The sequence below is a fragment of the Myotis nattereri genome (genome assembly GCF_964212035.1).
Source record: "Myotis nattereri genome assembly, chromosome: 4".
In the NCBI taxonomy this organism is placed as follows: Eukaryota; Metazoa; Chordata; class Mammalia; order Chiroptera; family Vespertilionidae; genus Myotis; species Myotis nattereri.
Window position 1 is genome coordinate 50,960,233 of NC_138079.1, and position 16,157 is coordinate 50,976,389.

The 16,157-nt window shown below is 40.7% G+C and overlaps 1 protein-coding gene across 1 annotated transcript in view; it reads left to right on the top strand.

The window, feature by feature from the left end:
• The window catches only part of ADGRV1 (adhesion G protein-coupled receptor V1), a 459,909-nt gene extending 444,121 nt beyond the window's left edge, over nucleotides 1-15,788 (top strand). Inside the window, exons 88-90 of the mRNA XM_081090113.1 lie at nucleotides 5,827-6,018; nucleotides 9,036-9,213; nucleotides 15,352-15,788. Coding sequence (XP_080946239.1) covers nucleotides 5,827-6,018; nucleotides 9,036-9,213; nucleotides 15,352-15,470 — 489 coding nt within the window. The 3' untranslated portion in view covers nucleotides 15,471-15,788. The remainder of the gene's footprint in view (nucleotides 1-5,826; nucleotides 6,019-9,035; nucleotides 9,214-15,351) is intronic.
• Nucleotides 15,789-16,157: the final 369 nt, after the last annotated feature.

Consider the following 16,157-nt stretch of genomic DNA (forward strand, 5'->3'; position numbering starts at 1 on the left):
AAGGAACTCTTACCATTTGCCACAGCATGGATGGAACTGGAGAGCGGATAAATACCACAAGATCTCACTTATTTGTGGAATATAATGAACAACATAAACTGATGAACAAGGACTGATCCAGAGACAGAGAGGCATTGATTGGACTGTCGGGCCTTGGAGGGAAGGTAGGGGAGGGTGGGGGCAAGGGGGAAAGATCAACCAAAGGACTTATATGCAAGCATATAGGCCTAACCAATGGACACGGACAACGGGGGGGTGAGGGGGTGAGCGGGGAGAGGGGGGGTAGAGGGTACACATATGTAATATCTTAATCAATAAAAAATATTAAAAAAAAAAATGTTCCTGGACCATGGTATAATATTTTGAATCTGCAAATTTAGTTCTTATTGTATTTTTCAGGAAACTTTTCTTATATTAATATTATATCTTTTTATTCCTCTTCAGTTCCATTTATTGGATTCCCTATTTCAAGGAAAGCAATTACCAATCATGGAGTATTTTTATTACATATTAGCTTCTATAATTCCCTTAATCTCTCTGTCTTTTTTCATCTTAATTCACTGGAATTTTATAATAGCGAAATCTTTTCTTTTCAAATTCTCTGAGTCATGATATGCCTCTTCCATAGTCAGTTCCAGCTACTGATAGCACTGTTCTTCATTAACTGTCATGGCGTACAGTGAGGTATGTGGTGTCTGTAAGACCAAGCCCTCACTGAGTGTGAATCTCTAGCTCTTTATTCCTTAAATATGTAAGTACTGGCACCATATGGAATTTAATATCTAGACTGATTTAATTATTTGTGTTTAATTGGCAGGCTAGGCACTATCATCTGTATATTTTTATCATATATCATGTTCAAAACTCTTTGCCAGAATCTAAAATAAATACTAGAGACAGAGGCCATTTGGAGTCAATATGTCAGGTTGCTCAACACATTTACTCAGGGTTGCTGGCAGCTCTTGCTGTATGGGTGTGTTAATTCTCATTGGTGGAGAACGTAGTGTGGAGGCTGTCACACTAGCTCCAATTGGCTGTGAGTGCAGGAAGCATTCAGAATTCAGGAAAAATAAATCATGGACTAATGTTTCACTTTATTTAGAGACAAATAAAATTAAAGGAATGGGCCAGGCAGCTATTAAATGAGTTCATTTAATGCATTTGCTATTTTAACACGCTTCTGCAACATGAAGGAATTATGGGATGGAGAGGCAGGGACAAAGAAGATTGCTGACTAAGACAGCCTGCATGCAGTTATGGTTTAAATACCTGGGTTTTACCCTTTTCTGAGATCTTTTTACAAGTCCTACAAAGCTTAACCGCTCTGAGTTGTAGGCTGTATCTTAGTCCTCAGAGGGGACTCTCTCAGGTTTTAGAAGAGTTCTCCAAATCACCATTGCCATTTGACAAATGTGGAGCCCTGAGACTCCACTTCCTTCTGAGCCAGGCAGCTCAGTCAACTCCCTGTCTTATCCACTCTTCACCTGCCACCACTCCTTGGTTAAATTTGTACGGTTGATAAGGGAAACAACAACAATAGGACCAATAGGACCACAGTTGTTTAATGATTTTTCCCTTGAATAACTATAGATAAGAGATTTTCTTACTGGGAAAGTGGAGGATGTGTTGCAAAGAGAAAAACAAGGCTATAAAAAGAAAATAGATGCCTCTAAGCCTGGATGGGTCCATTACTCCGAAAAGAAAATATATTTTGAGAACAAAGCAAGGACAGGTCATGCTTTGATTGGTTGCTGTGCCTGGACCCTGACCCCCTCCAGGAGTTTGTCTCAGGAATGCTGACCATTCTCAGGTCTCAGGAAATGGCAGAGCTGGGTTTTAACACTATTGAATATTAACTATTTGTTATTGGACTTCAAGATCCTGGAAGGAGACACACAGACCACAGATCCTGCAGCCCTTCTCCTGCCCCATTTCCCCCTTGCATGTAGCCTTTCTTCCTTATCCATACATAATCAGCTGGTTAGTAGGGGAGGTTAGAGCAGAATTTACATAATGGCCTGCTGCTCTCTGTATACTGCCAGCATTATTGGAATAAACGCTCATATATGATTCAACCTTGTTTCTGCTTAATTTGTGCCCAGTTTCAAAATGGCAATGGTGATTCTCTCACCTCATATGGAACTGAAAGAAATTATTGAGACAATCAGCCAAAATATTCTGTACTTGTTTTGCTCCTTGATGATGTTAAAAATATTTAACTCCTCTAGTTCATTATAGTTTCATTGTGTCTTGCTAAATATTTGTCAATAAGTTTAAATTCCTGAATCAAAAGAAATATGAAATTGGCATAGTGGGTATGTTCAATCCAGATACATCAAACTAAAGACTTTTGAAAACATTTTTCATCATTGAAGTAGAAATCTAACTAAATAATCAAAACAGCAATGCATCGTCCAGTTGGTGTGCCTCAGTGGTTGAGCATCGACCTATGAACCAGGAGGTCACAGTTCAATTCCTGGTCAGGGCAAATGCTGGGTTTTTAGCTCGATCCCCAGTAGGGGGCTTTCAGGAGACAGCCAATCAATGATTCTCTCTCATCATTGATATTTCTATAGTTCTCTCTCCCTTCCTCTCTGAAATCAATAAAAATATATATATTTTAAAAGCAATGCACAGAAAGAATTCCCTTCTCTTCACTAGGTAAAGAACAGGCAGAACAGATGGATTATATGTGTCCTGCTTCTAAAACAGTTAACCTATTCTTTTGTGGGATAGTGTTGTCTTTGTGAGCAACTTGCGAGGAGCCAAACATTTTATCCTTGCATCTCATTGCCTGGCAGTGCGCATAGTGGGTGGTCAGCACATTCTATTGCCTAATTGAGATTCTAGATTCTCTCTTAAAAATTTTTTGCAGACAATCATAGAAAGGAGAGCCTGCGATTTAGCATGCAGTATTTGGAATAGGGACTTGTTTTTACTCTGGGGTCAGAAACTTGCACAGCTGAGTACTTTGGATAATGAAGGTTCGTTCCTTTTCTACTTTTGCCCAGCCAGGGCTGGGCACAGGCAAATGTCATACAACTTGCACTTAAACACTCTTTTCTCTTCCTATTAATGGTATTTATGTTTCCTGGGGAACATCTACAAGATTCCAAGAATTTGCTGTATGTGTGAATAGGCTTTTAACCAAAAAAAAAGAGGCAGTTTTCACATGCAAGTTATTTCAGCAGTCAGTTCCTTTCCCAAAGCACAAAAGGCTAGATATTAAAACAAACACAAGAGAATGTGCTGTTTTAACAAATGGGTCCTTAGAGATGGACTTTAAAGCTTGGTTTTTGTTTTCTGATCTAACTTTTACCCTATCACTTTGTAACACTTAGAGAAATCCTGAAATAAATCAGTGACATTCTCACAGTTTTCAAGGCTGACAGTTTAATTTTTTTCCTGTTTTGTCTACTGCTGTGGCCAATGTAATTAGGTCATACTCATGTGAAAAGTTACTTGTACAAGAAAAAAAATTTGGATGTGTATGTGTATTTTCAGGAAGATTTGTTTCTGCTAATGTTCACAGCATCATCTGCACATGAAAATAATTCCTGTCTACATAATTTAAAATATTAGTGTTGTTTTAAAAAGCACACAAAAAACCCTATTTCAAAAGGAAATAACTTTGTTACTAATTTCATATCATTGTTAGAATACTTATATTTTAAAATATTTTTAACAGCTAAACCACTGATTTTAAAACATTTGTTAATTAAGTAGACAGGGTGCCAACCTGAAAAGGGGTCATTTCAGCACAAAGGAGAGAAAGGCCTAATTTTTAACAGGATTCTAGAAATGGCAACAGAGATCTAATGCTAGCAGCCTACCTTGCAGGCTGTCCTCTAATTTAATTTGATATTAAAAGTTGGTTGTAATTCTTGTTTTGTGTATTTTCTAATAGACTTTTTCTATTTATACCAGCAGATGTAAATTTCAAGCTCACAAATATATTATTTACTTTCTTGCTTCTACACTCCTAGAAATGTTAGGAACTATGGGGGAATGACAACTCCACAATGTGAAGATCCTTAGTTGTGTTTTATGAAAAATCTTGACATTAACTCTTTTTCTTCTTTAATAAGCTAAGTGTCTTGCTTTCATTTTTGTGAATTAAGAATTTAGTAACTCAAGCAATTCTTATTTGCTTCCAAAACTTAAATACCAGGATTAACAGACATAAGAGGCTCAATTTAGCATGTTTTATTGGCGAAATGTAAAGGTCAAAATTAACAAGCTTTATAGAGCTCCATTAGAAGTATACAGTAGAACCCTTGTAGAAATCATGAAGGAAAGCAGTGTAGGCACTGTTGGGAACACAGATGCAAAATTTGAGTTGCTATCTCTGATGGAAGCAGAGCAATTGTTAAAAATTTGACTGGATTGCAAAATAATTTAAAGGGCCAGCAGATCTTTAAGAATGTACAAGATAGCTTTATTGTTCTTATGTAACACTAGAGGCCCAGTGCATGAAATTTGTGCACGAAGGGGGGGGGGGGGGAGTGTTCCTCAGCCCAGCCTACACCCTCTCCAACCCAGGACCCCTCGGGGAATGTCTGACTGCCTCTCATGATCCAGGACCGCTGGCTCCTAACCGCTCGCCTGCCTGATCGCCCCTAACTGCTCCCTGATGGCCTGATTACCCCTAACCGCCTCTGCCTCGCCCCGCACCCGGGACCCAGGATTCCCTCCTCTGGCTGGTCACAGGCACCGGGACCCAGGCTTCCCTCCCTCTGGCCAGCCGCAGGCACCCAGGACCTGGGCCAGTTTCGCCCAGCTGGCCATAGCTGCAGATGCCCAGGACCGCAGGGCAGGCAGCTTGTTCCTCTCCTGGGCCACAGGAGCAGACACAGATGCTGGCACCCGGGACTATGGGGCGTGCGGATTGTCCCTCTCCCCGGCTGCAGGCGCAGGCACAAGCTCAGCCACTGGCGCCTGGGACCACAGGGTTGGCGACTTGTCCCTCTCCTGGGCTGCAGCCCCAGCTGCTGGCGCCCGGGACCGCAGGGACCATGGGGTGGGCGGCTTGTCCCTCTCCCAGGCCTCAGCCTGGCTGGTCCTCATTCCTCTCTCCTGTGAGCTCATTTGTGCCTGGCTGGTCCCCATTCCTCTCTCCTGTGAGCTCATTTGTGCCTGGCTGGTCCCCATTTCTCTCTCCCCAGTGTTAAATGTCTGAGCCTTTATGGCTTGACAGCATGAGGGCATGGTGGCCATTTGCATATTAGCTCTTTATTATATAGGATTTACTGAGAAGCAAGGCATGCTAAATATGAAGTAATCCGCAGAATTCCTCTGAGTCCTTACCCAGTGATTCTGTTTCCAAATGAGATAAGTAGGTGAGATATATAAATAAAATGAGAAGGCTTCATTAGTGCTGCCCTTACAGAAGCCTACAAGGTGGTGGGAGCTCACTTCAACCACTTTGCTAAGAGGAAAAAAATGAACATAAGTAAACTCTGGGAAAAGATAGTAATTTTTTGGAAGATAAGAGGTTTGCTTTCTGAAGCAAAATGGACATAGCTAATCAGATGTACTTCTGCAATTTTGTTTTGTGTACTTCAGAGTTACTCATGTTTTAACCAAGAAAAAACATGATTTTTTAGTGAGGGAGCAGTTTTCCCAAATGACGTGAAATAACGTTTTTTATGACATTCAGAAATTTGCAGTGGCCTCTCGCTAGACCTCTGACATTGTTCTGTAATCCCAGCTTTGGGTAGAGCTTGGGAAACATTTGTAGAAAATCGCCATGCTTACAACCATGTTTATGCTTCAGCTGTGGTAGCAGGACTTCTTTGAACGTGCCCGTTTTCTTTTCTTTTGCAGGGACTTTACGTTTTTGTGGTCTACTTCATTCTTCACAACCAAACTTGTTGCCCCATGAAGGCCAGCTACACAGTGGAAATGAACGGGCACCCAGGACCCAGCACAGCCTTCTTCACACCCGGGAGTGGAATGCCTCCTTCTGGAGGGGAAATCAGCAAGTCCACCCAGAATCTAATCAGTGCTATGGAGGAGGTCCTGCCCTTGACCTTGACTTGACCTCTATCTCTGTTTCTTTCCCATATACGGCCTTTCCATCTCAAAAAGTATACATGTTAAATGGTGTTATGTAACTTTTAAATCCCTTTCCTACATGCTGACCAACTGTAGTATTATGCATGTTATTGAATTAACTTTCTTCCCCGCCCTGCAACCTATACTAACCAGCAGTTTGTTCTAGGAACTCAGACACTGCATATTTTGTCATCTTTTTCTTCAAACTCTCCCAAATTTGACATGGTGGTGTCTAAACCAGCTTCAGCCGTGTGGGTGCTTTTTTTTCTGTTTTAACTATTTTTCCTCAAAATACTTACACAGCTCTCTTCCTTCACCCATCCCAATTCACTACTTCAGTCCCATCAAACACAAAGTGAAAATAGGCTGAAACTCTTTTTAATTTAAATACCAGAAAATATTTTAGAACAAAGGCTCGGAAGAGTGCTTTAGCAGCACTACTTAGAGAGTCTATCCAGGATGTCTCTGTAAAGTCTACTTCCCATTGCTCTCTGCATTATGTCCGCATCACATTGGTTTCCTGTGTCTAAATCAACAACCTGTTCGTAATGCTGCCATAGCACTGGGACCACTGCTCAGGCTTTAAATGATACCTAAAGACATTTGTCCAGAAAGAGATGGTATGCAGTCCCTAAGAATTTCTGCATTGCCCAAGATGTGCTTGTCTCCCATTCCTTACATAGCTCATACTGCCCTGTCTGTATTAAAGAGCCAAGGAGAACAGTACTTGTGTTTATTTGCATCCTGAAAAAATGGTAGGAAATCAACGTGCATGTATCTGAAAAGGAAACAGTTGATAGATATGTAGGTAAGTAGAAAGATAGAAGATAGATGATAGATGATAGATAGATAAATAGATGATCTATAATAATAAAAGCATAATATGCTAATTAGACTGGATGACCTTCCGGACGAAGCCAGGGCTGCCAGGGCTGCGAGGGGAGCCCGGGTCCTGGGTGCCAGAGGGAAGCCAGTGCTGGAAGCAGGGGAAGGAAGGCCTACTCTTGCATGAATTTCATGCATTAGGCCTCTAGTAGATAGATACTCTACCTATTCAGTGATATTTTTTTTCTCTTCCATGTAAATATAGAAAGTAATTTCACCCATGCCAGGTTAAAATTAAGATACAGTATTTAAAATGTTCAAAAATCAAGTACAGTATTTAAAAATTGGAATATGTCTTTAGTACCATAAATCTTTAGAAATCTAGTACCATATCTATATCCCAAAAGTTTTAAAAACTGAATTATTTTCACATCAAAGTTGATAACAATGGGAATGGATATTTTTAGGATCAGTAATTCAGGAATGAATTTTAAAAAAGGTTTTTGTCTTTTTTATTGATTACCCATGCTAGATTTGAACTGTACAGTGCAATAACCATTAGCATGTGTGGCTATTTAAATTTAAACTAAAACAAAATAATATTAAAAATTTAGTTCATCAGTCACTATGTTTAAGTGCTCTGAGAGCTGCCATGGTGAAGAATGCAGATAGCAATCATTTGAATCATCACAGAAAGTTCTGTTGAACCGTGCTGATCTAGATGTTCAACTTCTTAACAAAATTTTTGAAGATTTTTGTCTTCTCTCAAATTTGTTTCTACAGTCCTCTGGTCATGCAACATCCCTGCAGTCGCTCAGAAAAGCTTACATTGGGAGACAGCAGCTGTGACAGTTCAATTCCTGGGCCTGAGCCACTACTCGAATGTTCATTCTGGGTTTGCACAGTGGCATACCCTAACGTGTGCTCTACATTCCTCAGAGGCTTAGGATTGGCCTTGATCCAGCTGTCAACAAGAGACTGTCAGAGACATTCTAGAAAGCCTTCCAGAGAAGGGAAAGCATGAGGAAAGGAAGGATTAAGGGGGTTTTACCAGTAACCACAAGGGAAGTGAATATGTTTAATTATTTCAGGATAGAACTATCTTTACTTTTTTAATATGGGGGTTTGTTTCTTTTTCTATTAATCTTATATCTAGCCACTCAACAGTTTCTGATTCACTTTATTTAATTTTTATTTTTAAAATATGTTTTTGTTGATCTTTAGAGAGAGAGAGAGAGAGAGAGAGGAAGTGAGAGGGATAGAGAGATAGAAACATCGATGAGAGAGAAACATGGATCTGCTGCCTCCTGCACGCCCCCTACTGGGGATCAAGCCCACAACCCAGCCATGTGCCCTGTCAGGGGATCAAACCTCTTAGTTCGTAGGTTGATGCTCAACAACTGAGCCACACTGGCTGGGCTCAGGATAGAACTATCTTTTTAATTGTTTATTTTTTTATATATAGTTGATTGATTTTTTACAGAGAGAAAAGGAGAGGGATAGAGAGTTAGAAACATCCATGAGAGAGAAACATCAATCAGCTGCCTCCTGCATACCCCCCACTGGGGATGTGTCCGCAACCAAGGTACGAGCCCTTGACCAGAACCAAACCTGGGAACCTTCTGTCTGTAGGCCCACGTCCTATCCACTGAGCCAAACCAGCTAGGGCAATTGCTTAATTTTTTAAAAGGAGGAGTTTAGAATACTATCAAAGAACTCTTTTTTTTCAATTCAGTATGTCCTTACAGATAGCTGCTATATTTAAAATTGTATTTGTATCTTAGATTAAGCATTAGGAGGGTTCCTTTCCAGTTCTTATATTTTTAACAATTTTCTTTGCACAATACATTTTTTTTAAATAAAAAGTATTGATTGGGTTAAAAGATACTTTTCTTGCCCCACACATGACTGCATAGAAATCTACAAGTAATTCTAATAGAGAAATCATTTAGAATCACCAGATTAGATTGTCTCATGGAGAAACATACTTCTCTAAAAAACAATGGCACAATTAAAGGCCTCAATTCTAAACAGTCCAGAAGCCCTTTCACCTGGTTTGTGTAATGAGACACAGAGGTAAATAGTTTACATACATTCAGAATAAATGTGTACGTGTTCATATTGTGGTTTCCTTCCCTCCCCATCCCTCACAGGTGCCACCTGACTGGGAGAGGGGATCCTTCCAACAAGCCAGCCAGGCCAGTCCCGACTTAAAGCCAAGTCCACAGAATGGCGCCACCTTCCCTTCCTCCGGGGCTTATGGCCAGGGCTCACTGATAGCTGATGAGGAGTCCCAGGAGTTTGATGACTTGATATTTGCATTAAAAACTGGTATGTGTGAGCCCACAGACTACATTCGAAGTAGGCACTCTGGCTGTGCCACAATTTCTATCTTCTTCACATGAAGTTGCATCAGTATAGTCAGTCACCCTTAGCACAGCCTGATTCTCATGGCCCATTCCTCACTTCAGCCTCACTCTGAGTTATTTTGTTCTTGACACCAAACGTAACATAACCTCAAAATCATTTACAATTTGCTTTTAAGAAACAGGCGTGCTCTCACTAGATGTAAGTATCTCTGTCCTGGAATCATTTTAGAACACCAAGGTACTATTGAGACAAGTTCAGGGATTTCACTGAGAGATTTGCCTCTGATCTGCCAAAGAGACCTTCTTAGGAGTAGCTTTAAAGCAGAAACTTTCAAAGGCAGCACAGTTTTTAAAGTGCTGTTACATACAGTATTTTATTGGCTCTTCCTATAAATTCAACCCCACCCAACCTGTAACCCAATGGAAAGTTGTTTTCAGATAAAATGTAAAGGGTTTTTTTTTTTTTCTTTCATCTTTTTACTCAGGAAAATGTTGAACTGACACTTAAAAAATTTCAGTGAAATTTTGATTTCTAGATGCAAGAAGATAAAAAGAGGAGGTTTTTAAAATAATAGTTCATACTCAGATGAAACCATTTAAATAATAATTCAAAAGTGCATTTTACTATATATAAACATCCATATATTCAGAATAATGCTTGGCTCTTAGTAAGCCTTTTGTAGATATTGTTGGAGAATGAATGAATGAGTGAATGAATGAGTGAATGAATATGAAGCTTGGAGTTTGTTTAGAGGAATAGACATTCACATAGTCATGACATAAGGAAGAGTAATATAAGTAGTGGAAAGAGTTATTAATTATTGAGGGAATCGAGGACATTTTTTTAAACCTCTTAATTGATTCTTGAAGAATGTGTAGGTTTGAAATAAGAGTGGAGGAAAGGCAATACAGATGGGGAGCAGAATTAGACAAAGCCTAGGGTTTACACGTGCATGCCCTGCTTGAGGAGAACAAGCATTGCAGAGTGGCCGGGATGTAGGAGCAGCAGAGCCAGGCAGTGGGAGAAAGGCCGGAGAGGTAGTTGACCTGCATTGTTAAAAATGTACTGTAGTTCCCCCTTCTGGGTTTCAGGTAACACCCTCCTTGAGATGTTCACAGTCATCCTCAGTGAGAGGATCACCTGACTGATTAGATTTGGGAAACTGTGAAGATTGACAATTCATATTACCATTTTAGCAGCTCTGAAAAAGCCCTCACTCAAAGATAACCTACTTCACTCAATTTAACCTGGTGTTTCCAGAACACATGTAGTGATATATTCATTTGGGGAAGCAGAACACTTCCTGGTATTTTGCATATTAAAATGCTGGTCAGATGCCATGCTAACGAGGGGGATTTTTAAAAAATCTTTATTGTTGAAAGTATTACATATGACTCCAACCCCCCTTTTTTTAAAGGACTTAGTGAGCCATGGATGTTTGTGAGGAGAGGAATGGCATGTTCCTACTGGTTTTTGAGGCAAAAATAACTCTTAGGAAAGATAAAGAATAAATTTAGAAGCAAAATCAAAAAGGCTGGGAGGTTGTTACAATTGTCCAAAAGAATGAGGTTTGGGGCTCAGATTTGAAGAGTGGAAATAAAAAGAGAAGATGAACAGAGGAGGAAGGCTGAGGGGACACTGAGAGGCCAGCAGCAAAGACCTGCTGCACACAAGGTCACTGAGGGATTATATAAGGAGCATCTGTTCATTTATCTGTGTGAAGCAGGACACTGATGAGTTCTGATTTGGACACATTGATTATTAGGCCTGGTAGTCTTAAATATTCAGGTTTAGAGGCTCCTGGGTGAGGGTTCATGGTCAAAGGTATTGATTTGAAATGCATCTGTGCAGAGATTATATTTGAAGCTAAGGGGATTGATAAGACTGATCAGGGAGAGTGGAAGGGGAGAGATGAGAAGAAAAAAGGTGAAGAAGGAAGGGAAGAAGGGAAACAAGAAGAACATCCTAGATAATATCTACATTTAAAGAGTGTATAGAAGAGGGTCCCAGAGAAGGAACTGTATAGCATGGTGAGAAAGATCTAGAGAGAGAAGACTGAGTTCAGTGAAGGAGGGAATGCACAAATATATAAAATGCTAATTGGTATTAGGACTAAAAAGGAGGCTTTCAGATTACAAATAATTCCCAGTACTACACAGTGGTCAGTTGTTGATGTTATAACACTGGGAACATAAAATGAATTCTTGGAGCATAATTCAATTAGATGTGGGTCCTATATATATAACAAGTATTAAATACATTTAGCTCGGGAATGTATGGAATGACTTCCTTACTCGTAGAGTTTCCTATTCCTGAGAGTTTGCTACACTTGTTAGGAAATAAATACTTCAAAAGACCAAAATAATAGTCTCTCACATTGGCTCCCTCTACTTTTAGAAAAGTTACTATAAAAATCCAGCACCACCCCCTAGACACTTTCCATCGCAGAATGTGGCCAAATGAGAGGAACAGTCCACATGCCGTTCTATCTGCAGCAGAATTTACAATTGACACACGGGCCAGATTTGGCCCAGCAGGGTATTTTGTTTGACCCTCTAGCATTTTAGCATTGTTTTAGCATTTTTAAATCCCATAAAAATCCAGAATGTCTTTTTTTAAAAATCTAGCCCTGGATGGTGTAGTACAGTGGTTAGAGCAGGGGGTCCTCAAACTTTTTAAACAAGGGGCCAGTTCACTGTCCCTCAGACCGTTGGAGGGCCGGACTATAGTTTTAAAAAAACTATGAACAAATTCCTATGCACACTGCACATATCTTATTTTGAAGTAAAAAAACCAAAACGGGAACAAATACAATATTTGTATTTGCATGTGGCCTGCGGGCCGTAGTTTGAGGACCCCTGGGTTAGAGTGTTGGCCTGCACACTAAAGGATCACAGCACCAGTTCAATTCCCAGTCAAGGGCAGGTGCCTAGATTGCAGTTTTGATACCAGGCCCCAGTCGGGGTGCATGCAGGAGGCAACCAATCGACATGCCTTTCTTGCATCGAGGTTTCTCTCGCTCTCTCTGTGTGTCTCTCTCTCTTTTCCCCTCCCTCCCTTCCTTTCACTCTCTCTAGAAATCAATAGAAAAAGTATCCTCAGGTGAGGATTCACACACACACACACACACACACACACACACACACACACACACACAAAGAAATCTAGCAGCAAAGTGATTGGAGTTGAGTAATAATTGCCTCTTTAGATGGAACTCCAGCTCTTCAGTTTATCCAGTGCTCACCAGACCTGTGTTACTGATTTATACTAGCTTCCCTGTCCTCTGTGACATTTTAATTTGCAAATCTTAATCTGTCTCAGGCCCACCTTAACTATGGGTCTCTCCAAGTCAAGTGGGTCTTCTGATTATTTTTCATTTGAACCCCTAAATGACTGAAAAGTTATGTAACCCTTCGCATATATTTCAATAAACAGCTAAAGATTTTCATCCTAAGTGTAAATAGTGCCAAATAATGTAATTTCCACTGTATTATAAATTTCAGTTTTAAAATAAAAATGTTACATTATTTTATTAAACTAACTCAAAGAGTTTAAATTCCATAGCAATTTGATTCATTTCATTTTAAAAATATGTGAGCAGCCTTTTCTTTTACAAGTGGAAAATTTACATCATTCCTTTTTTCATTGTTACACATTTGATTTTATGGCTTACATATTATATGTAGAGCTAACATATACTAATAACTTATCTCCAAACCAGGGCAATTTGAGAGAATAAAGGGGAAGCAACTAATAATTTTTCAGGTATAAACTAGGACTTTTCAGTTGCATTCTCCAACTCCCTGTTTTGAAGGAGTCGCGAAAGGAGTACTAATATTTGTGAAAGAGTATGGACATGGGTCTCGATGGATGGGCAGGAAGACACCCAGGCTGGAATTAACATGGCACATCCAGGATCACTTTGGAAAAGCTTTCCCGTGGGCAAAGGTTGAAATTTGTCTTCTCAGTAGGCTGGAGCCAGGTTAGGAGGTATCTTACTGCCAATACAGAGGGTATCAGACTTCATGCCGTTGGCCATCGGGACTAATGTTTGTTCTTGAGAAGGAACGGGCAGGGGGATGCTGAATACATCAGAGGAACAGGGTGGACAAAAGAGATGGAAGAGGCATTTTTAAGAGCGGGGATGCAGAGCATAGTTTATTAATACATACAGCAAACATTTGACGAACACCCACGGTGTGCTGGGCACTGTCCTATGAGCTAGGAATATAAAGATATGAAAGTACATAATCCAATGAGGGAGTCAGAAATTTTGAAAGAGAATCATCATGTTTGCATGGTTAGCAGAGGTGATTCCTGAGTTGATAGTTACAGGAAGAGTGGAGGCTGACAGGTTAAGGAGTTGGGGGATGAGAGAATCCCAGGCAGTACCAGCACAATAACATGGTGTGAAAGGAGGTGACCAGCAGCTCTAGTGAGATACCAGGCTAGAGAGCAGGCAGGGGCTCAGGTGGATCTTGTAGGCCTTGAAGCAGGGCTGCAGATAAGTCCTCTGGGGATCAGACAGCAGAAGGAGGTGCAAGAGAAAGCAGACCTCCGGAGATCAGAGGGTGGGGTGGGCAAGTACAGTGTCACAGAAGCAAAGGAAGGAAGTGGGTGTCAACAGCAGCCTTCAGCAGAGAGAGGATGTGAAGGACAGAGACCCAGGAGAGGGAGGATTTGACTAGAAGAAGGACCTTAATGGGCTCCTGCTTCCATCCCAAATAGGGTAAAACGAAGCTAATACCCCATCTTCCCATAGCTACCAGATCTTCGGATTAGCCTTTCCTACAGCTCAGACAGAAGGAAGTCTCAGCTCCCAGCAGCTGTTTTTTCACTTTCCTTCTCGTTTAAAGTCTAGTGCCCAACAAATTCAATCAGCAGCATGCCCCTGTGACCACATCCCCATTCTCTGTGTGTGTATGTGTAGGGTGTGTGCGTGTGTGTGTGTGTGTGTGTGTGTGTGAGGGGGGGGGGGAGAGAGAATGAGAGTTTGTGAATTAGAGAAGAAAGAGGTGTTACTCTAGTATCGTGTTAAATTTTCTGAATTATTCTAAGTTGTGAAAAAATACTGAATACTGGAGCTCCCTCAAAACAGATTCTGGGTACTATCTGTAATTAACAGCTAGCTTTTGGAGACTCTTGTGCAGGTCTGTTTTGGCACTGTGTTGCATAATTATTTTTATCTCGGGATCAGATCTGAGTCATTTGGAGTCCGAGTCTTCTGGGCGCTGATAAGGCACCAGGTGCTGTCAGTGCACGTCTTTCTTCTTGGATCACTGCCCACCCTGACTGAGTCCCAGCTGAAGGGCCTCGTACTTTTCAGTGCCTGTGGGGTTGGAGGTCATGTGGTTTTGAACAGCAAACCCTACCCCCACCCCTGCTGAAAAATTCTGATAACCTGCCTGATTTTTTTTTATTTTAATAAGCCCCAGAAAGTTGAGAAAGGCTGTTCTTGAGAGTAAGTTATACCTGTCAGTCATTGAGAACCCCGACTTGTGCCTTTAGAAATTAATTTACTTATAAAACTACCAAAAGGAATTTAAAGTATATATTTAGTTGTCAGTTATTAAAAAATATTTATTCTAAGTGTACAGTTCACTCTTTACTAATCTATAATAATAAAAAGTGTAATATGCTAATTAGACCAGATAGCCAAATGACCTTCCAGACGTCATTCTGGATAAAGCCACTGTGGTGGGGGCCGAGGCAAAGGCAGTTAGGGACAATCAGGCAGGCAGGCGAGCAGTTAGGGGTGACCAAGCAGGATGGCGAGTGGTTAGGAGCAATCAAGCAGGCAGGCAGAGTGGTTAGGGCCAATCAGGCAGGCAAGCAGGCAAGTAGTTAGGAGTCAGCAATCCCAGATTGTGAGAGGGATGTCCGACTGCCAGTTTAGGCAGTCGGACATCCCCCAAGGGGTCCTGGATTGCGAGAGGGTGCAGGCCGGGCTGAGGGACCCTATCCCCCCGCACCTCCATGCATGAATTTTGTGCACTGAGCCTCCAGTATAATATAAATAAACATGTTGACTTAATGTAACTTGACCCTTCACTGCACTAACAGTTGGGAATTTTTGTGTTTATTCTTTTTCTATTGCAGGTGCTGGTCTCAGTGTCAGTGATAATGAATCTGGTCAAGGCAGCCAGGAGGGAGGCACCTTGACTGACTCCCAGATCGTAGAACTCAGGAGGATACCCATTGCTGACACCCATCTCTAGCGGCACAGTAACCATTAGAATGAGGATACTCTCATATTTGTATTGGCTTTGTGCTAAAAGTCTATAAGTACATGCAGCCATATAAATAGGAAACTGTGAAATTAGTAACCCAGAAGTGATTGTTGTGTTGGAATATAAATTACTTGTGTCTTTGTGCAACCTGAAAATTCATTGCTGTAATGAAAGACCGGATTGAGTTATATCAGTTAATAGAATGTACATATTCCAAGAATATTAGTTGTTTGTAATCATCATACATGGCTAACATTGTTTAATAACAGCAATAACAATCAATAAAAACAATAGAATCCATTTGGCATCCCCAAGGCTCATTATTTATGAGGAAATATTGGGCATGAGCAAAGCAACAAGCTCCGTGTCTAGGTGATGTTAAGTGCCCTGTTGCTTCCAGCATTGATGCAGGTGATCCAGATTCAAGACTTCACAGCACCTAGAAGACTTTCATTCCTCAAAACCACACAATTTCTTTTCTGCTGACGGGGTTATTGCAGTTTGCATAGTCTTTCATTGAAAGTATGTATTTCTGCTCATTACAAAATTAGGGAACTGAACTTTTTCCAAAATGAATGTTCTGTTCCCAGTTAAAAATAACTCCAGCAAGCATTTTAGCACAGTGATGAAGAGGATCATTCAAACAGTACAGTTTGTTTGGGAGAAATGTTTCTT